A 23,660-nucleotide genomic window follows, 5' to 3' on the forward strand; every position below is an offset into this window, starting at 1 on the left:
AGACCCCCTTCCCCAACCTTTAGATTGTCAGCTACTTCCCCTCCCTCTTTGCGTCCTCCCCCTACCCCCAGTATCTCTACTTAAACTATGTCAGACCATGTATTCATCAGACTGGACTGCAGACTGGACTAGACTAGACTGGTGACCAGACCAGACTGGTGACACACTGATGACCAAGCTGTGCCCGTGCATGATTGTCTGCATGCACATGAATAAGACTAGACTCCTGATACTGCTGATTGACTGCTGATAGACCATGCTGTACCCATACTCTGTATGTGGAAATAAACTCCAGTCAATGCCGAAGCTCCAGTCTCCTGACTCTTCTTGCCGAATTTCTAACAGTTCCTCTGAACTGTAATGGCCTTTTGATTAGGCTAGTGGGTCTGTAATCACCAGAAGCACCTTGTCAACAGTTTCCTACACATCAATGTCTGAAGAGTCAACCTTAGCTGCTTTCTGCCGATACGCTGCAGAAAAATCCTCAAGCTCGCTCATCGCACTGCTGTAAATACTGTACACAGTGGACCACAGATTCTCCTCAGAGACATCAGAACCTGATTCCATCCCATCCAAAGGTTCAGCTTGTGTCTCTTTCAAACCACTGGATGACACACTGGAATGCAAACATTTGCAAATTCCTTCAATGACAGAATCGATGATTGCGGATGCCTTTGCTGAGCATTCAGACAGACTTGTCAGTAAGACTTCACTCACTTTCTGAGCTGCCTTGGTTCGAGAGTTCTCACTCTGTATTCAGTAATAATACTGTCTCCAAAAGATGAAGCTGGGACTTCTTGAATGTAAGCCATTATGTGGTCTACAAGCAACTCAGCTGTGAGAGATAAATCAGGGGAACCTCGTCTAAATACTGCCCAGTCATCCTCAGATACCTCAGACTTTGTAAATGACTCCAGCTGGAGTATAACCTCGTCCACAAAGAATTTAGCATATACGGATGCATTTCTCAGAGTCTGTGTAGGAATGCAAGTTTTAACTTGGGTCTCCATCTTGAAAGCCATATCTGACAATTTCATAAGGCTGGGAATTCTAAGAATGTTACATTCTGGATCAGAGCTAATATCGTCATTGATCAAAGAACTCCAAGACGATTTGATGTCTTCCAGCTCTGATAGAAGACAATCGACAAACTCCCTAATTGTGATGCACATCTTGGGAGGGTGAGACAGATCCGTCGTACTTTCCCTCTTGAGTTCTTTAGCTTCATTGATGGAGTAGATCTCAAGTATCATCTCTTTAGCATATTCCTGAAGTTGTGCCTGATCTTCGGACGGCAGTTTCATGGGTTTCTCGGCCTTCAGCTCAACAGGCAGTGACGAATGAAGGCACTTGACTGATCTACGCATGGAAGCCAGGAGCTCGACCTTTTCTGTCATATTGCTAAGAAGCTTGAGCAAGTGAGAACTGTCCACTCATGGTCTTTATGATGGCATTCACAACATCTTTGGTGATCGATTGCAAAGAATGGCATGAGGATCCTGGTCTTGCAAGGAAAAGCAACTGAGCATCCACGTTCAAAACTTCTCCAAGCTTTGGAACTATGATTTTGTGTGATATGGTGGTCACAATCTTTACAATGTTCATGATCATTTCAGCGATTTCGTCCCTTGTGAACTGCAAGCAGAAATCATAATGACAGCTCTTAGTCATCACTAGTATTGTTTTCCAGGAGTCATGTACTTTGATTTTGACTATTACATTAAATGGTTTCGAATAAAAACACTCACCATTTGACGCATTCTATCCTGTATCACCTGAAATTGCCTTAAAGATTTGGAAAAAAATGCAGAAAAGCAATTTTAGTCAGTAAATTCATCAATAATGAATCCTGCATATTGAACCACCCATTGTGTCTGTTAGCTCTCTTAATTGCATTTTATTGGCTACTAGCTTCTACAGAATAAGGCACAACCAATCAGGATTAGCTAAATTTAAACCCTATAGAGAACATTTGGTCTCACATTAAACACAAACCATCTTTGCAATGTTTTTCAGCTGTTTGAAGCCATCAATGCTGAGTGGATCAATACTGACTCTTTCTGTAAAAGACTGTCTGCAAATTTACACACAAAACATCAACATTTAAAGAAATCAAAGTGATACACTAACTTACTGCATCTATTTGTTTAAGATTAAAAGCTTAACATATTGCCATTGGGGCTTGGCCAATTTTTTGCCCAGGAGTGTAGACATTTTATTTCTTATGCATAGTAATATTATGAATAGATATATTTGATATTTGTATATTTCTATATACATTTGTGTACTGTGTATACATGATAGTGAATATGTAGAGTAAATCCTGGCTGGACCACTCAGTGCTGAGTACATACCTATCAGTCAGGCTCTGCAGGAAATGGGAGATGACTAGAGACAAAGCCGAGTCATCAGGCTCCGAGAGAGAACCTGCTGCTGCGTTATAAAGTCTATGAAGTCGCTAAGCGACAACTGCAGTGCCTCAGCAGACAAGCCAACTAACTTTAGCCTAGCCAGCTAGCCTAGCTACCTAACGCCAACGCTAGTGATTTTACTCTCAGACTGACCCGGAGATACAGCTGAATTAGCTGAGTATGTGTGCAGAGCTCAGCTCAAACTAACTGGTTAAGGTACTCTTTACTCCTCACCTTTTAAATGCAGGGTTTTAAGGTACCCGTGTGGCAGCCCTCACTCCTCCTGCGGAGTCTTCGGTCTTCAGAGCTGAAATATCCGATGTCGGCAAATACACAACACCCTAATCTCAGAAAATAATGTAAGCCAGACATTTTCGTATAAACACGATTAATAAACTGTTCAAACAGTGAACGTACTGAGTGTTAAACAGCTCCTAACGGTCGCGTTTGGATTTAAACAGTCAAATCGAACGCTCGAGGAAAGCGCGCGCTGCAGAACAGGCCCTCTACGGGGGTGGAGCCAGACTGCTAAGCTCCTCCTCTGCTGTGTTTTAATTGGTCACAAACTCCGCCATTCACTTGTATTTTCTTTCTTGCTTTTTGAACCTCAGCACAAAACTGCATATTAACCTAAAGCTCTTAAAACACAGTTTAAGGTATTTTGTGTATTAAATTAATATAAACATTAATAATGTAGCGTCCCACTACCAGCTCCATCAGCCGTGGTCGCGTGGGAGGCGTGGCTATGCGAAGCGGCAAGTGGGGAGCGACTGAGAGACTGAAACCATGTAAATAGGTGGGACTGATGGCTTGGAGGTGTGTAAATGTGTTGTTCTGTTGTGCTATTCTCACCTGGGCTGGTTAGTCGGGTAGAAGTGCAATAGTGCCCTCCGTCATGTAGGCATGTGTGGCTGTTGGTGACCAGCCTGCTATCCCCGCCGTTTAGAAGAGAGTGAAAAGTGAATCTATAAAACGGACTTTAGTTAGTGAATCGGTTCATAAGGGAGCTGCAACGTGAACGTCCACCACTTAAAGAGGAGTTCTGGCAGAACAAATTTCACCGTTCAAGCTTGCAAAATATGTAGCCTCTTTAACTCGATATTACAGCTCAGTCTCCTCTACTGTGTGTATGTGTTCACGGTGAATGAAAGACTTTTCAAAAGTGGTCCGATGTCATTCAGTGTAACAGCTTTTCCCAAAAACACCACAAAGACACATAAATGGCAGAGCGAGGATCACACTGAACGCTTTCTCTACCAGTAAACCCTTGTGTGGTGTTGGGGTCTGTGGGACTCAATGTGGGAGTTTCAATGTTTAGAAAAAGAAAAAAATGATCCGATTCATTATCAACCCCAGTTTCAGATCAGGCATAACATTGTGACCATTGTCCACTTTGTCCACTTTATCAGCTCCACTTACTATATAGGTGCACTTTGTAGTTCTACAATTACAGACTGTAGTCCATCTGTTTCTCTGCTATTTTTTTACCTGAGAAGTTCAGTAAATTGGTGTTGGGGGGACAAAAGTCAGAAGCCCCGTTCAGAGAATGAATGAGAATGAAGTGAGAGATTTAAAGGCATGAAAAAATACACGCTACCTGTAAAAAGACATCGTAAAGAAATGCTGAATTTGCGTTATAGTTCTTAAACATTAAATATGAGTAAATATTAACTATATACAATTGTTTTGAGTTATTGCCAAATGAATAAATCCAAAGATATAAACAAGAAAAAAAGTAAAAAGTAAAAAAAAAATAGTCATGGATAGAATAAACATGATATAATTCAAGTGTTCTTTATTTAAGGGAAACTAACAACCATAATTTAATACAAGTGTTAAATATTTTGTAAATATTATTTATGTCTTAATAATATTGATGTTCATGGTTTATGAATGTCAATAAATGTAGTAATTAATTTTCACCAACGCATTAGCAAAACAATTACAGCACAAGAAGAAAGAAAATGTGAAAGGAAATGCAAAAAACTTGGACTCTTAATTTATAAGATAGGGACCGCAAGCATCTAGAAGGTGAAATGTTCATTACACAATTAAATATTTAATGTTGTAAATTCTACAATAAAACTGAACTGCTTTCCCTATTATTTCCATACGTTTTAAGTTTGTCCTTTATTTAAGTTATTTAAATACAAAATACCCTTTGATTTGCAATGAGCCTACAAAACAGAATATCAATACAATATTTACTTATCCTGCCTGTCAAGTTTAACAACATGTGCGGTCTAGTTCAGTTTACCTTAAATAAAGTGCATGTAGTGTTAAACAGTAGCAGACATCAGCCTATCAGGGAGTTATAGCAATATTAAGATTAGGCTCCCATAAGGAGAAAAAATATATATTACAATTAAGATACTGGAGCACAAATTCATTTCAAAAGATAGAAAAATTCACTTCAGGGTTTCCAAACAATAAAGTGCATTAGACAAAGTCATTTGGCAATTTTCATACATTTTCAAATGTACTTCATAAATACATTTACATACATGTATTTTTGTATAGTACATCTCTATGTGTAATATTTCCCCATAAATTTGAACATAATATATTTTAAGTGAATTTTAAAATGCGCCCCGATGTGGCAGCCGCTAATAAAAGTGGCCGTGATGTGACCACGATGTTCTGCTGCCACAAGAGCAGCCACTTCCAGCCATCACCCAGCACGCAGAGATCCAACTCAGAACGTTTCCGTGTTGCAAGCGCCTTATTACTCTCACATTCACCACCATAAAGACAGAAAAACAGAGAATAGAGACGATTGTCGTCTATGTGTATAACGATCGGGTCGCTGATGCTTGGCTAAAAATTTGCTCCAGATTCCATGTGTCAAAATCAACGCATCGTTATTTTATTTTGCTTGTCTCTGTTATTTACAGCACCTCGCACTGTAAGGAAATGCGTTTGTAAACAGTGAAATCTTAAATCGGCAGATTGTGCAGACAGTACAGCGATAACGTGCACTGGAGAAAAACATTCTCTGGTGTTCTGTTGGGGTTGGGGGCGTGAATTAGCACGGTTCAGTTGTTTGGTGCTGCCTGAATTCGGGCGGAGTGTTTTCATGTCAAAACCGAACTAAAGAAAAAGCTGGACAGGTCCACACCAACAAAGGCAGGTCTGAAAGCGCCTCCCAGCTAAAATGGAGGTTCTGATTGGCTCTACCACTCAGTTTTACTCTGTTAGTGCTGGTTAGCTCTTCATGCAGTTTAGAGAAGCGGAGGTTGTATGTGCGTCCTGAACCCAAAAGGCAGTGGGGCGTTGCCACAGGACTCTAAAAAAAAAGTGGTGGGGCAAATGCCCGTTCACCACCGTGGTTCCGGCGGCCCTGAGGTAACTATACCTAATAAAGTGCCCTGTGAATGTAGATTTATGAGTGTTCCAGTGCCGTGTTTGGGTAGAGAACTGAGCTGAAGTGCCCTGTGAAATACTGAAATCTGTTATACAATGTGATGATTTGGGCTGTTTGTACAGCAGGTGACACTTTTAAGCCATTCATTTCTCAGAATTGCAACAACAACTGTCCAACAGGTAAATATGGAGGCCTTTTTGCAAAGAAGATTCACACACATGGTACACAGGTACACGTACACAGTGACATGAAACAACATTCCTCCAGGACCCTGGTGCAACACAGGAACACAAGTGCAAGACAATACAATGAACACAGTGCAGAGAAAACAGTACAATAAATAAATATGGAAGACTTAAATACAAAACAGAACACAGGCAGTAAGTGGAGCTGTGCAAAGGAGGATGTAACATAGCATGACATATTAGCAGATTAGCAGATAGCCTAGCATATATGAGCGTAGCAGTCACCGAGGTAGCAACCAGAGCAGCAATATACATTATGCAGTATTTGGTTGATATAGTAACTCTAGCAGCTAACAATATTAAAGTGAAGAATAAAATGTGCAAAAATGCAAAGTCAGATATTGTTGTGGAAATAAAATGTGCAAATGTGCTAAAATGCAAGTATTCAGATTTGCAGTCATGTCAAATTAAGTGTTTCAGTGAAGTACAGTAATTATATTTTTACAGTCTTCCATAATTTGGAACTGCAAGAAGTGGGGAGTGAGTTAATCCCCTAATTTTTATGTATATGTGTGTGTGGGTCCGTGTGGGTGTTATGTATGTGTGTGTGTGGGTCCGTGGTAGTTGAGGAGTCTGATGGCTTGTGGAAAGAAACTGTTGCACATTCTGGCTGTGAGGGCCCGAATGCTGCGATACCTTCTTCCAGATGGCAGAAGAGAGAACAGTTCATGTGAGGGGTGTGTAGGGTCAGTCACAATGCTAGTGGCTTTTCTGATGCAGCGTGTTGTGTAGAGGTTCGTGATGGAGGGGAGAAAGAGCCCGACGATCTTTTCAGCTGTCCTCACTATTCATTGGAGGTTCTTGTGGTCGGAGGCGGTGCAATTCCCAAACCAGGCAGTAATGCAGCTGCTCAGGATGCTCTCTATAGTGCTTCTGTAGAAGGTGGTAAGGATGGTGGGTGGGAGTTGAGCTTTTCTTAGCTTCCTCAGGAAATAGAGACGCTGCTGGGCTTTCTTGGTTACGAAGCTGGTGTTCAGAGTCCAAGTAAGGTTCTCCGCGAGGCGTACACCAAGGAACTTGGTGCTCACAACAATCTCCACAGGGGAGTTGTTGATGGTGAGCGGAGAGTGGTCACTCTGTGCTCTCCTGAAGTCAACAACCATGTCCTTTGTTTTGTCCACATTCAGATGTAGGTTGTTGAATTTGCACCAGTCTGTCAGTTGCCGCACTTCCTCTCTGTATGCTGACTCATCGTTCTTGCTGATGAGACCAACCACAGTTGTGTCATCAGCAAACTTTATGATGTGGTTGGAACTGTGAGCTGCCACACAGTCGTGAGTCAGCAAAGTGAACAGCAGTGGACTGAGCACACTGCCCTGGGGCACTCCAGTGCTCAGTGTGATGGTGTTAGAGATGCTGCTTCCGATCTGGACTGACTGAAGTCTCTCAGTAAGAAAGTCCAACTGCAGTGGGAGGTGTTCAGGCCCAGCACGCTCAGCTTTCCAATGAGGTGCTGAGGGATGACTGTGTTGAATACTGAACTGAAGTCTATAAACAGCATTCTAACATAAGTGACTTAGGGCCAGATGAAGAGTGGTGGCTATGGCGTCCTCTGTAGAGCGGTTGGAGTGATATGCGAACTGCAGAGGGTCCAGTTCTATTTTTGACTATTTTGAATATTTCAATCAATGAACTGAGAATTTAAGCTATTAGATCTACTTACTGTGTTTTCTCATCAGCTTCTAACTGTACGAATCACTTATACTGAAACAGATATGAAGATAAATGACTTCTCTGAATATTGGAGTGATGTGTTCATACCTTTTTGTCTTGGTTAATATTTTGGCAGCAGCATTCTGAGTGAGCTGCAGCTGTCAGTAGATTTTTTGGATGAGGAGAGTAAAGAGGCCATTACAATAATCTAGCCTGCTGGAGATATACACATGACTTAGCTTTGATTTTAGATGAGACATTTCCATTTGGAATCCATTTGATACTGCTGTCTTTTAATCACAAAAATAATCAAAACCTCCTCTTTGAAACATGGTACCATGGCCATGTTCAGCTATCAGTGGATCAGTCTTTACTGGTGATGTAGGTACTGAAAGCAACAGAAGAATGTATCATGAAATGATTAAAAAAGAAAAGATTGGTTTTATAGCTTAAAAGGTAACATGGCTAGTTAAAAAATTGTTTACATTTAAAAAATATAATTGAACAGCAAATTAATAAACTAACAGAATGCAAGACTGATTATTGTTCTGGTTACTTACTATTTGATGTTAAAATGTACATTTTTTAGCATCTTTACACAGATCCCACCATGAAATCAGCCACATTGAGGGACACATTCAAAAACTGATACATCCTTAAAGATGGCAGAGTATGACAGTTTTCTTTGTCACAGCTCGAGGAGGTAGGACAGAGAAATCGAGGAGGCAGTGCAAAACTGTTTTAGAAACAGCAGAAATAACTGCAATGTGCCGCCAGACTTTGTAATGAAATGTCATGAAGTAAATAAAATTTGATTTAATGTTTTTAAACACAGGATTTAAATGCATTCATTACGTCAGGCCAGCTTGAATGTGCATCAGTGAGCACTGAAAAGGAGCCTTCATATACCAGAGCTAGGAAGCTCTCTCCTACCACGACTGCTGCCTTCGCTTTGACACACCAGGCATGTTTGGCCATACTGCTCTAAAAGAGAGAGCGACCACTTTATATGCAAGATCTGCATCATGAACACACATGCAAATACTTAACGTGTCAAATATTTTCTCTGTAAGAAACTTTAATGGTGTTTTTTGAAAATCGCTGATATCATGCCCTGTGATAAACAAAAATATTCCAAAGCTGATACATTTTGCGGTACAGACATTTTTCCTCCAAATATTGCAGCATCTGCAGAATTATGAGATTGTTCAGAAACCAAAATATGAATACTGCTACATGCAAGTTAACACTGCTGCGTGCTTAACTGACATCAAAAGACTGCCACCCACACCAAAATACATCACACAAACCAAGAGTTTTGTCAAATGTGGTAATTAAGTTGGTACTTAAGTCAATGAGGTACACACATCAGGGGTGCCCGAATGGTTTGTCTTGGGAGGCCAAAAGGCGACGTTTATGGTGCTACACAATGTAGAGCTATAAAACAAGAACTAAGCCATGGGAAGCCAGTGAAGTTCTTTCAAAACCTAGGATGAACTCTTTTCTGTGTTTGTGTTTTCATCAGGATCTGTGCTACTACATTTTGTACAAGTTATAAGAGATGTACTGTTTTCTCAGTAAAGAGCATAACAATAATGCATTAACCTTTAACAACTGCATGTACAGGTTTTTCTGTCAAGTCTCATTGCATTTTAATAACTTACATCTAAGTTCATGTAAATATAAAATGAAACTGCACACAAGCTTTTAGTACAAAAGACCAGTACAGGTCAGAAACTCAAGATAAGAGATGTGCAAACCATCAAGACCTACAGATGTGCAGGATGTTTTATTGAACAAACGCTTGTGAAAATAGAAAGTGTGAAGCTGGTCTTCAGTGACTGCCCAGGCATCCACCGAACAGCTATGAACCATTGATTACAGGTACAATAATTTTAATTAACGATACAAACTTGATACAATTCATTCATATTTAACTTAATGTTTAAAAAATAATGTTTGAAATAGTATGCTTCACAATGCTTGTGTTTCTTTAAAAGATTCAGTACAACCGATACATATTTTAATGTGAAATGGTTCACTATAAAGAAACTAACCAGCATGGATTTCTTTACAGTGCTGGTGATGGGAACCAGGGGTCACATTGTCTATGGAACATTGATAAAGGTAAAATAGTGAAGGAAAATCTGAAAAAATATTATGAAAACTACCATAGAACAATGTCTCAGGCATCAGGAAGCATATTAAAAAACAATTTATGTAACAACTTTCTGTTAGGAAGCTTTTAGAGACATTAAAATAGTCATCTGGTGGTCAGTGGTCACCACAACTCTGAACAATTCTTACTCTGTAAGTTTCTCTCAAATTCTCTAGAATTAAACCTTTCCAAATAAGTTTGTTTATATCCTAACTACACAGAATTTTTGAAAAATCTTATATATCATCACTTGCAGCAGGTTTTTTTCTATAACTCTGACACCTGTGTAGCACTTCTGTTTTCTGTGTTGCTGTCTTTTGCCCTGCTGTTTTTTGGACTGTCTGTCTGCTGATGTTGTCTGTCATGGTAAACTCTCATGTACAGCTTCCTAAACTCCTTGTTTATCTTGGGGATCCTAAATGCATACACTATGGGGTTAACTGCTGAATTAGCATGAGACAGGAGGACACCTATGTGAATGACGACTAAGAACACCTCAATATTATGACCATATAATTTTATAGTGACCATGAGGAACAGAGGGAGCCAACAGACAACAAAGAGACCCATGATCAGAACCAGTGAAGCAGCCAGCCTTTGTTCTTTTTGGTAATATGTGCTGGACTTACCAGCCACACCTATATTTGCTCTTAACTGCCTTCTAGTGGTCAGGAAGATGTAACAGTACAAGCCTGTCACGACAGCCAATAGAGGAAGGAAGAAGCCAAAGAATATGAACTCTACTACGTATGAAAGGCTGTTAACAGTGAAGAATCTACACTCAAAACTGGTGGAGTTTGCTTGTGTTGTGCCATTCTGAGTGTTATAGTTGTGCCATCCGAACATGGGGATAAAACTCAACAGTCCAGCAGTGAACCAGCAGAGTGCACCACCATCCAAGTGCATTTTTGAGTAACAGTAGACTTATACCTGGAAAACAAGCAGAAAACAATTTATTTGTTTAGATTTTTAAATAAATTTAAAAGATTGATAGGAGCAGCTAATGTACTGTATTTGTTTCACTTCATAATTCAAAAGATACATCCAGGACAAGCACAAGTTATTCATTTTTTAGTGTCAAAAAAAGCAAAAAACAAATATTTAACAGAAAATTGCATAGAAGTCTCAACAACTAATTAATATTTTATTCAGTACTTGGCATGTTCTGTGATACCTGTTCTTTTTAGGAGACTTACTTTCAGCTTGCTTTTTTTAAAAGAAATCTGCAGGAATATTTTTCAACACCTCCAAAGTTCACTCTTAAAGGTTGGTTGCATTTTCTGCTTCTCACAATCCAAGTAATCCCAATTACAAATTTAGACTCATCAGTCTGTGAAACCTTACTCCACATCTCAGATGTACAGTTTTGTGTTTTAGTGCAAATTGTCTTCATTTTGTCTGTTTCCTTTTCTTAGGAAGGGCTTCTCTACAACTACACACCCACTCAGACTCAAAGCATTGAGTTGTCTTCTTACAGCTGAAGGATTTTTTTTTTTCAGTTAAGCACTGTTTATCTAAAGGGGCAGTTTAAAAGTAGTCAATCACACTGTCGGTGAGAGCTGTTTTCAGCTTGGTTAAAGCAAAAGGCCATGAGACTCTGCTGCTGCGTATACAGCTAACTGACAGAGGCACACCAAAGACTGGGCTATTTAACATATTAGCCCAGCTAATGGGCTGCTATATCAAAGGCTAAACCAAGACTAAAGGCTATCATTACCCCTTTCATATGTTTCTGTAAGGTTTGTTCCCTCAATAACAACCTGGACTAACATTAACTCAGACTGTAAATGTCTACACAGCAGGAAATGAAAGAAGCCTAACTTGGCCACTCAGGTAAGGGGCTTCCATTAGCATGTTTTAAACTGTGTGTACTGGGCAAAAATGGCATCCATGAGAGAGCTGCAGGGCACAAACCATTGCTTACCAAAAAGAACACAAAGGCTTGTTGTGCATTTACCAAAAAACATCTAGATGACACACAAGACTTTTGGGACAATATTCTGTGGACTGATGAGTCAAAGGTGAAATGTTTTAGAAGACATGGATCCCATTACATCTGGAATAAAGCTAACTTCGCATTCCACCCTAAGAACTTTATATCAACATGGTGGTAGTGTGATGGCGTGGGGCTGCTTTGCTTCTGCAGGACCTGGACGAATTGTCATAATTGATGGAACCATACTTTCTGCTGTCTTGCAGAAAATCCTAAAGGAGAATGTCCACCTGTTAGTTCATGACCTAAAGCTTAAGCACAATTGGGCTATGCAGCAAGACAATGACCCAAAGCACACAAGCAAAGAAACAAAAATTACTGTTTCACATGGGTGATATAGGTTTTGAAAAAATCTTTGTCTTCAATTATGCAATGATCATTTAAAAGCTGTATTTTGTGTTTACTCATGTTGTCTTTATCTTATCTTAAAATTAGTTGGATGATCTGAAACATTTAAATGATGGTCTAAAACATATCAACAAACAAGTCTTGGTACAATTTACATTCAAATGGTTTAAATATGGGAAGGTAGCTTTTAGTTACAGTGCTCCATCTGCAAGAAATGATCTGTAAAAACATTTGAAATTGGAGCAATTTATTTCCTTGATTGATTTTAAGATCATTGTTAAAGAACTGTATAATTCTGTTTGTTCTTGTTTTTAATTTGGTTTTGACACTTATTTGATTTGTTGGTTGTGATGGTGTTGTTTCTTTGTTGATTGTTTTGTGAGCAGCCTTCTTGGCCAGGGCTCACTTGTAAAAGAGATTTTCAATCTGAATGTGATTACCCTGGTTAAATATGGGACAAAAGTGACAATTAGCAAAAATATTATTAAAAATGTATTTTATAACATTAGATATCCAACATGATTTTGTTACTTAAATGTTTCAAATATGCAATGTTCAAAGGAAAAATGAATGTGTTTTTTAATTGATCTTCAAGGTACAGCACAGTGCTGAAACAAAGTCTGACGTTATTTATCTGCAGTGTAGTTATGGGTCTTTTAGATAGAAGGACAACTCACGTCAGAGGGATGCGCACACGGAGGAAACGGTCCACTGCAATGGCCAGAAGTGAAGAACCAGAAGCAAACTGTGGCATCAAGACAACACAGCACATGAAAAGGCAGCCATAAAAGGGGATCTTCATACCAGTGTCCACCAGCACAGCCATGGGGATGGCCACAGACCCCACCAGGAAATCAGCTACAGCCAGGGACACGATGAGGCAGAAGGTGGGCTGCCTGAGGGCTCCACATGTCCACACTGCCCAGATCACCAGCGCATTGCCCAGGCAACATGCTACAGCAATGATCACCTCAAAAGGCAAGAAGACCCACACAGGACTGCTATCCATTGGAAGAGAAAGAGATCAGCCAGTACAGATGTTGATGATGGAGTGTGATATAAGCTGGCTGTGACTAGACCTCCCTGTGAGCTCTGATGAAATGCACAGTTTCAAGAAACACTGAGATGCCTTCATGCTTACAACAGCAGACAAACAGATAATATGCATACACAATAAACAACCACAAGTAGTCTAGAGGAAGTGGGCTGATTGTGTGAGAAGGCCAAAGCTTGATGAGAGAATGAGAGTGTGAGAATGTCACTAGCAGTGAGAATTTTAATGTTGAAGAAAAGGCCTCAGTTTTTCATAGATTATTAAACACTATACAAATTATTTAAAAATAAAAACGGTTCATAATTTTAAAAAATGTTGCTAAATCACAGTTTAGGAAAAGGACACAGTTTGCTCGGACTGAAATTCAAAGTTCAGTACCACTAAATTCAGCTGCAACTCTTGCAACAGAATAATTCCCTATGTAAATAAAATGTAAATGTTCTTACAAATCTGGTGAGCTAAAAAATGACTTCATGTGCTAACAAGCAATTGGACTGGTTTTATTCAACTCAAATAAATACTTGAATAAAATAATAGTTTAATTTAAAAATAGGAGTGTTTAGGAGTGAATTATTCAAAAAACGTCTCAAACAGGTAATACAATCATGCTTGGTTATAAAAAGAGCATCTAGATAACTTGGGCTCCTGAGTGGTGCAACCATCTAAGCGTTGGCCCTATCATCAGGAGATCGCGAGTTTGATCCCTGGTGATGCCACAGCCATCTGTAGCCAGGAGTCCAACAGAGCACAATTGGCCTCGCTCTCTGGGTGGGTTGGATGGCCCCTGCCTTCTCTCTTCTCGGTGCATAATAAGTCCTGATATGTCTCTCATTGCAAATTTGCAAGTCACAGCTTGTGATGGCTTGGTTTGTTGCTTACTAGATGATGTAATCTTGCTTTGTGTATGGTCAATTTTAGTTACACAGGAAAAGATAGAACATTTCCTGTGCTGTTGGTAAGGGATTTCCCACAGTGGCCAAACCTTTTGCTAACACAGCGGGGTGCACTATATGACCATTACATTGGTACTTAGCAACAGTAACAAAGAGGGCAACCATGCAAGCCAAAATTTTTAGTTTTAGTTAGAGTTAGAGCAGGAGGCATGGGGAGCATGGGGATATGTGGCATAAATTCACATAAAAATACTATATCCACAATAAATTAATTTAGAAAACAATAGATAATAAGACAGAGGAAACTGCCATGGTCTTGGAGCCTATATGGTAGTAGCTGTAATTTTAAACACAATGCACAGGAAGCAGCATGAGTACAGAGGAGACTGCTCACTGCTGTAAGATTCACACAGCTCTCCTTTACCAATATTAAATAGGATGCTTTGCTATCACAAGTCATGACTCTCTAGTGAGCCAGAAGATTAACAACAAACTATGTCTACATCTTTCAACACAATTCATTGCATTTCATTTTCACATGTTTGAAAAAAAGGACTGATGCTCTAAAACTTCAGCAGCACACAATTTATCAACTTTTCAGCACTGATGCGCACAGAGTGCTGTGTGCGCCTGTACCTGCTGCTGAGAGCTGTTTTTATCCCACAACCAATACCACAGGGAAAGAGGGGTATGACTTTTTGAGGTACAGGTGGTGACAAAATTAGAAAAAATACATTTGACTTATATTATAAAATTACCACAACTACATATTATAAAGAAAAAATAATAAAATAAAATAAAAATACAAAAATATTAAATATTAAAAATCTGGTGGGAAATGATGCACCTGCTAACAACAACAGCAGCAACAACAAAGATGCTTTCATGAGCCTTTCACAGGGGTGGCCAAGCATTACAGAGGCTTCCCCACAACAAGCATGTTTCTTCCACTATACTTAGACCTTCTTCAGTTACAACTCTCAAAAAGGGGACGCTGTGCAAAATGTAAATCATTTAAACCCTACATTTCATCAAAAATAGAACAAAGACAACACAGAAACTGAGAAATTTATTGGGTTTTTTGTTGTTTTTTTTTTGTAAAATGTATGCCATTTTGAGTTTGATCCCAATAACAAGTTTCAAAAAAGTTGGACAGGGGCAACAAAAGACTGGTACATTTATGTAATGCCAAAAAAAAACACCTGGTGTTTAATTGGCAACAGGTCTGTAACATGTTTGGGTATAGAAAGAGCATTTCAGAAGTCTTTCAGAAGTAAAGATGGGGAGAGACTGTGCAGGCAAATAGTGCAACAATTCAAAAATAACATCTCAAAATAAAATAGCAAAGAAATTGGGGATTTTATCATCTTTGGTACATAATTTCATTAAAAGAGTCAGAGAATCCAGAGAAATCTCTGTATACGAGGGACAAGGTCTAAAACTACCGCTGGCCATGATCTCTGGGCTCTCAGGTGGAACTGCATTATAATCAGACAAGATTCTGCAGTGGAACTCACTGCAGGGGGCACGCTGGAGTCTTTGCTGAAAATTGCCACAGTAACAGAAGTAAATTTCCATCAGGTAAATAATCTTTATGCAGAGCAGATCAGGACTGTCAGACATTTGTCACTGTAGCCTTAATTACGGTCTCTGCACATCTCTCCCCCGGACCTTTCAAAATTACATTACATCTTTATTGCTGCTCTGAATTCTTTGACCATTTCAACTCAACATTCTAACTGACCAGGTAGGTCATAACAATTCCTTTCACATTTGCTTTCCACTGTATGAAGCAGGATTGAAGGAGTCATTGTTTTTATATCAAAATCACGATTTGAAAGATTACTATATCCTATATTATCAACAGTGATTGTCTTAACAAATGAAGAAATATAACTTAATAACATGAACACTATCCTGCCTTCCGCCCAATGACGGCTGGGATGGGCTCCAGCACCCCACCGCGACCCATAAGGATAAGCGGTTTAGACGATGTATGTATGTATGTGTGTATAACATGAACACCCAGGTGCAGAGTGCAGAAAAAAATGGATGTGCCGGTCTTCTTGGCCAAATACATAAATAAAAAATAAAATAAAATAAACAGGCCTGAATCTCAATTTATATAAAATATAATTTCAACTGAAGTCAGAATATCACAACTGGATATTTTACACAAATCATTCAGTCCTAACATGAAGAATGTCATTAATTTACATGTAATGAAGTAAACTTACTACAGGGATGAATTAAACAGTGACATTAAAATACAGAATATAAGCTTTAACTGAGAGTATTCGTACTGATATAGATATATAGTAATTAGATGAATTAACACAATCTTAAGTAAAATTATTTAGGACTTTTGCACTCAGTAACTGTCTGAAGGGACCTATAGAAAACACCAAACACAGAGTATCTTCCCTGGTGAAACTTCCACTGTTTTCACTCCCTGCTTCTTTAGGGTTTTTTGTGTCTGTGTTTTTTTGTTGAATACATCACAGGTGGCACATTATGGCAACAGTAATTCTTGTGTAGGTTGTGGGGTTTAGTGGAGTCAACGTAAAAGTATAAGACAGATTTCCTCACAGCATGTTTTGAGTAATCCCAGCTTGAAGGCAACTTGATAATGGGGTGGATGCTTAGATTGTTTTGCCAGTTGAGGGCTCCTGAAATGACTAAATTACCTAAATTGTACAAAAAAGATAGATTTATAATGTATTTAAAGATAATATATAGATTTGTTGTGTAACTTAAATAGAAACATCGCTGACCTAGAAATTTAATCGCATATCAAATAATAATGTATAAATCGTATATCAAATAATAACAGAATATTACACAGATTACTGTTCAGTTGACTTACTGTTTGATGTTAAATTAAAATTTTAGGCTCTGAGGTTACTTATATAAACCCCAATTTTGGAAAAGTTGACGCATTTCATAAAATGCAATAAAATCAAGAATCTGTAATTTCTTACTTGTCTTAAATCTTTATTTAACCGACAAAAGTACAAAGAGAAGATTTCCAATATTCTAGAACTTAAGTGTATTTTGTAAACATAATTTGAATTTGATGCCTGCAACACACTCAGAAACAGAAGCATGGGACAGAGGCATGTTTACCATTGTGTAGTATCACCTTTTCTTTTCATTACAGTTTTTACTGGAACTGAAGATACAAATTTTTGCAGGTTTGCAAGTAGAATTTTTGCCATTCTTGCTTGATACAAGACTTTAGCTGCCAACAGTCTGTGGTCATCGTCTGATTCTCCTCTTCATTATTCATGATATACATCCCACATATTTTCAACAGTGTTGAGCTACGACCCGTCTTTGCTTGCTGAGGCTGAGCCTTTGGTGGATGCTGCTTCTATACCCAGTCATGATTCCCTCGACTGTTACCAACCTGCTTATTGTGGAATGTTTCAAAATGGCGTAACTCGAAAATTCTATAATCTTGTCACTGTTATTGTGCCCTGTCCCAATTCAAAATTTGCTTATATTTAGAAAATACAATCAAGTTGATCAGCCAAAATATTAAACCTTAATTTCTATGTACTTCTGTCAGTTTAATAAAAGTTCAAAATAATGAACAAATCACAGTTTCTTGTTTTTGTTGCATTTTACAAAATGTCCCAACTTTTCTGGAAATGGCATTGGATTTTTTTTATTAGGATAAAATAACAAATTGTTTGAACAGTGCCAGAGGTTTGCTTTTGACTGATGGAAAAACCATAATCAGTCATAATTTTGATGGTCAATAACAGTCTTTGTGCATCTCATATATGTTATCAGGGTTTTTACAACTCCTGTGTAGCACTTCTGTTTTCTGTACTGTTGTCTTTTGTTCCAGTGTTTTCTGCATGGCTGTTTGTGTTTCTGTCTGTATTATTCTGTGTCTTGCTCTGTTCACTCTGCTGCTGTTCTCTGTCATGATAAACTCTTCTCCACAGCTTCCTACATGCCTCTTTTATCTTGGGGATCCTAAACGCATAAACTATGGGGTTAACCGCTGAATTAGCTTGAGACAAGAATACACCTAATTCAAAAGCCTGAGAGGGAACTTTAAATTTAGGACCATAAAATTCTACAGTAAGCATGATGAACAGAGGGAGCCAACAGACAACAAAGAGAACTAAGACCAGAACCAGTGAAGCAGCCAGTCTATGTTGTTTTTGGTAACATGTGCTGGACTTACCAGCCACACCTATATTTGCTCTTAACTGCCTTCGAGTGGTCAGGAAGATGTAACAATACAAGCCTGTCATGAGAGCCAACGGAGGAAGGTATAAGCTGAAGAATATGAAGTAAACTAGATATGAAAAGGAGATAACAGTAAAGAATCTGCATTTAATACTGTCTGCGCCCGAAGATTTGTGCCATCCAAACATGGGGATAAAACTCAACAATGCAGCAGTGACCCAGCAGAGTGCAACCACGATCCAAGAGCGTTTTTTAGAGACTGTAGACTTATACCTGGAAAAGAAATAAATAGTATCAGTTTCTTTGTTCTGATTCTTAAGTAGTTTAAAAAAAATGAAAAGAGCGACTAATGTATCAGTTTTACAACATAATATCAATGAAACAGCCCAGAGCACTGAATTCTTTGACAACTCAAGTAATATGGTGCTCTGGGCTGTTTCTCTGATATTATGTATTATATATATTAGCACAGTATGAAATTCAAATCTGAAGTTATTTATCTGCAGGATGGTTATAGCTTCTTCAGATATAAGGATATAAAACTACTCACGTCAGAGGGATGTGCACACGGAGAAAACGGTCCACTGCAATGGCCAGGAGTAAGATGACAGAAGCCACCTCTAGCATTATGATGACACCACACATGAAAAGGCAGCCATGAAAGTTGGTGTTTATACCAATACCCAAAGGCACAGCAATAGGGATGGCCACAGACCCCACCAGGAAATCAGCCACAGCGAGGGACACAATGAAGCAGAAGGTGGGCTGCCTGAGGGCTCCACATGTCCACACTGCCCAAATCACCAGCACATTGCCCAGACAACATGCTACAGCAATGATCACTTCAAGAGGCAAGAAGAACCACAAGGCACTGCTACCCATTGGAAGAGAAAGAGATCAGCCAGTACAGATGTTGATGATGGAGTGTGATATAAGCTGGCTGTGACTAGACCTCCCTGTGAGCTCTGACGAAATGCACAGTTTCAAGAAACACTGAGATGCCTTCATGCTTACAAAAGCAGACAAACAGATAATATGCATACACAATAAACAACCAAAAATAATCTAGAGGAAGTGGGCTGATTGTGTGAGAAGGCCAAAGCTTGATGAGAGAATGAGAGTGTGAGAATGTCACTAGCCGTGAGAATTTTAATGTTGAAGAAAAGGCTTCAGTTTTTCATAGATTATTAAACACTATACAAATTATTTAAAAATAAAAACGGTTCATAATTAAAAAAAAATGTTGCTAAATCACAGTTTAGGAAAAGGACACAGTTTGCTCGGACTGAAATTCAAAGTTCAGTACCACTAAATTCAGCTGCAACTCTTGCAACAGAATAATTCCCTATGTAAATAAAATGTAAATGTTCTTACAAATCTGGTGAGCTAAAAAATGACTTCATGTGCTAACAAGCAATTGGACTGGTTTTATTCAACTCAAATAAATACTTGAATGAAATACTAGTTTAATTTAAGAATTGGAGTGTTGGGAATTATTCAAAAAACATCTCAAACAGGTAATACAATCATGCTTGGTTATAAAAAGAGCATCTAGACAATTTGGGCTCCTGAGTGGCGCAACCATCTAAGCGTTGGCCCTAGCGTTGCCACAGCCATCTGTAGCCAGGAGTCCAACAGAGCACAATTGGCCTCGCTCTCTGGGTGGGTGGGATGGCCCCTCCCTTCTCTCCTTACGGTGCATAATAAGTCCTGATATGTCTCTCATTGCAAATTTGCAAGTCACAGCTTGTAATGGCTTGGTTTGTTGCTTACTAGATGATGTCATCTTGCTTTGTGTATGGTCAATTTTAGTTACACAGGAAAAGATGGAACATTTCTTGTGCTGTTGGTAAGGGATTTCCCACAGTGGCCAAACCTTTTGCTAACACAGCGGGGTGCACTATATGACCATTACATTGGTACTTAGCAACAGTAACAAAGAGGGCAACCATGCAAGCCAAAATTTTTAGTTTTAGTTAGAGTTAGAGCAGGAGGCATGGGGTGCATGGGGATATGTGGCATAAATTCACATAAAAATACTATATCCACAATAAATTAATTTAGAAAACAATAGATAATAAGACAAAGGAACCTGCCATGGTCTTGGAGCCTATATGGTAGTAGCTGTATTTTTAAACACAATGCACAGGAAGCAGCATGAGTACAGAGGAGACTGCTCACTGCTGTAAGATTCACACAGCTCTCCTTTACCAATATTAAATAGGATGCTTTGCTATCACAAGTCATGACTCTCTAGTGAGCCAGAAGATTAACAACAAACTATGTCTACATCTTTCAACACAATTCATTGCATTTCATTTTCACGTTTGAAAATAAGGACTGATGCTCTAAAACTTCAGCAGCACACAATTTATCAACTTTTCAGCACTGATGCGCACAGAGTGCTGTGTGCGCCTGTACCTGCTGCTGAGAGCTGTTTTTATCCCACAACCAATACCACAGGGAAAGAGGGTATGACTTTTTGAGGTACAGGTGGTGACAAAATTAGAAAAAATACATTTGACTTATATTATAAAATTACCACAACTACATATTATAAAGAAAAAATAATAAAATAAAATAAAAATACAAAAATATTAAATATTAAAAGTCTGGTGGGAAATGATGCACCTGCTAACAACAACAACAGCAACAACAAAGATGCCTTCATGAGCCTTTCACAGGGGTGGCCAAGCATTACAGAGGCTTCCCCACAACAAGCATGTTTGAATGCCAGTCCATTTGGTTTCTTCCACTATACTTAGACCTATTTGCTGGTGGCTGTAAGTATGCCATCTTCAGCCATACTTAAAGCCACCTAAATCTATAGGACATAAGTATGGCTTCTTCAGCTACAACTCCCAAAAAGGGGACGCTGTGCAAAATGTAAATCATTTAAACCCTACATTTAATCAAAAATAGTACAAAGACAACACAGAAACTGAGAAATTTATCGGGTTTTTTTTTTTGTTTTTTTTTTGGAAAATATATGCCATTTTGAATTTGATCCCAACAACAAGTTTCAAAAAAGTTGGACAGGGGCAACAAAAGACTGGTACATTTATGTAATGCCAAAAAAAAACACCTGGTGTTTAATTGGCAACAGGTCTGTAACATGTTTGGGTATAGAAAGAGCATTTCAGAAGTCTTTCAGAAGTAAAGATGGGGAGAGACTGTGCAGGCAAATAGTGCAACAATTCAAAAATAACATCTCAAAATAAAATAGCAAAGAAATTTTATCATCTTTGGTACATAATTTCATTAAAAGAGTCAGAGAATCCAGAGAAATCTCTGTATACGAGGGACAAGGTCTAAAACTACTGCTGGCCATGATCTCTGGGCTCTCAGGTGGAACTGCATTATAATCAGACAAGATTCTGCAGTGGAACTCACTGCAGGGGGCACTCTGGAGTCTTTGCTGAAAATTGCCACAGTAACAGAAGTAAATTTCCATCAGGTAAATAATCTTTATGCAGAGCAGATCAGGACTGTCAGACATTTGTCACTGTAGCCTTAATTACGGTCTCTGCACATCTCTCCCCCGGACCTTTCAAAATTACATTACATCTTTATTGCTGCTCTCAATTCTTTGACCATTTCAACTCAACATTCTAACTGACCAGGTAGGTCATAACAATTCCTTTCACATTTGCTTTCCACTGTATGAAGCAGGATTGAAGGAGTCATTGTTTTTATATCAAAATCACGATTTGAAAGATTACTATATCCTATATTATCAACAGTGATTGTCTTAACAAATGAAGAAATATAACTTAATAACATGAACACTATCCTGCCTTCTGTCCAATGACAGCTGGGATGGGCTCGAGCACCCCACCGCGACCCATAAGGATAAGCGGTTTAGACGATGTATGTATGTATGTGTGTATAACATGAACACCCAGGTGCAGAGTGCAGAAAAAAATGGATGTGCCGGTCTTCTTGGCCAAATACATAAATAAAAAATAAAATAAAATAAACAGGCCTGAATCTCAATTTATATAAAATATAATTTCAACTGAAGTCAGAATATCACAACTGGATATTTTACACAAATCATTCAGTCCTAACATGAAGAATGTCATTAATTTACATGTAATGAAGTAAACTTACTACAGGGATGAATTAAACAGTGACATTAAAATACAAAATATATAAGCTTTAACTGAGAGTATTCGTACTGATATAGATATATAGTAATTAGATGAATTAACACAATCTTAAGTAAAATTATTTAGGACTTTTGCACTCAGTAACTGTCTGAAGGGACCCATAGAAAACACCAAACACAGAGTATCTTCCCTGGTGAAACTTCCGCTGTTTTCACTCCCTGCTTCTTTAGGGTTTTTTGTGTCTGTGTTTTTTTGTTGAATACATCACAGGTGGCACATTATGGCAACAGTAATTCTTGTGTAGGTTGTGGGGTTTAGTGGAGTCAACGTAAAAGTATAAGACAGATTTCCTCACAGCATGTTTTGAGTAATCCCAGCTTGAAGGCAACTTGATAATGGGGTGGATGCTTAGATTGTTTTGCCAGTTGAGGGCTCCTGAAATGACTAAATTACCTAAATTGTACAAAAAAGATAGATTTATAATGTATTTAAAGATAATATATAGATTTGTTGTGTAACTTAAATAGAAACATCGCTGACCTAGAAATTTAATCGCATATCAAATAATAATGTATAAATCGTATATCAAATAATAACAGAATATTACACAGATTACTGTTCAGTTGACTTACTGTTTGATGTTAAATTAAAATTTTAGGCTCTGAGGTTACTTATATAAACCCCAATTTTGGAAAAGTTGACGCATTTCATAAAATGCAATAAAATCAAGAATCTGTAATTTCTTACTTGTCTTAAATCTTTATTTAACCGACAAAAGTACAAAGAGAAGATTTCCAATATTCTAGAACTTAAGTGTATTTTGTAAACATAAAAAATTTGAATTTGATGCCTGCAACACACTCAGAAACAGAAGCATGGGACAGAGGCATGTTTACCATTGTGTAGTATCACCTTTTCTTTTCATTACAGTTTTACTGGAACTGAAGATACAAATTTTTGCAGGTTTGCAAGTAGAATTTTTGCCCATTCTTGCTTGATACAAGACTTTAGCTGCCAACAGTCTGTGGTCATCGTCTGATTCTCCTCTTCATTATTCATGATATACATCCCACATATTTTCAACAGTGGTGAGCTACGACCCGTCTTTGCTTGCTGAGGCTGAGTCTTTGGTGGATGCTGCTTCTATACCCAGTCATGATTCCCCTGACTGTTACCAACCTGCTTATTGTGGAATGTTTCAAAATGGCGTAACTCGAAAATTC

At 38.5% G+C, this 23,660-nt stretch overlaps 1 protein-coding gene and 1 pseudogene across 1 annotated transcript; both read right to left on the reverse strand.

The window, feature by feature from the left end:
* Nucleotides 1-2,662: 2,662 nt before the first annotated feature.
* On the reverse strand, nucleotides 2,663-13,181 carry LOC118807644 (annotated as a pseudogene).
* Nucleotides 13,182-17,126: 3,945 nt separating this feature from the next.
* LOC118808530 (adenosine receptor A1-like) lies at nucleotides 17,127-19,238 on the reverse strand. The gene is made up of 2 exons (XM_036571279.1): nucleotides 18,876-19,238; nucleotides 17,127-18,598 (listed from the first exon to the last, which is right to left on the reverse strand). Exons 1-2 carry the CDS (start codon nucleotides 19,205-19,207, stop codon nucleotides 17,923-17,925), a joined length of 1,008 nt encoding a protein of 335 aa, XP_036427172.1. The 5' UTR covers nucleotides 19,208-19,238; the 3' UTR covers nucleotides 17,127-17,922.
* Between the last annotated feature and the right edge of the window lie 4,422 nt (nucleotides 19,239-23,660).

This window comes from Colossoma macropomum, unplaced genomic scaffold (genome assembly GCF_904425465.1).
Source record: "Colossoma macropomum unplaced genomic scaffold, Colossoma_macropomum, whole genome shotgun sequence".
In the NCBI taxonomy this organism is placed as follows: Eukaryota; Metazoa; Chordata; class Actinopteri; order Characiformes; family Serrasalmidae; genus Colossoma; species Colossoma macropomum.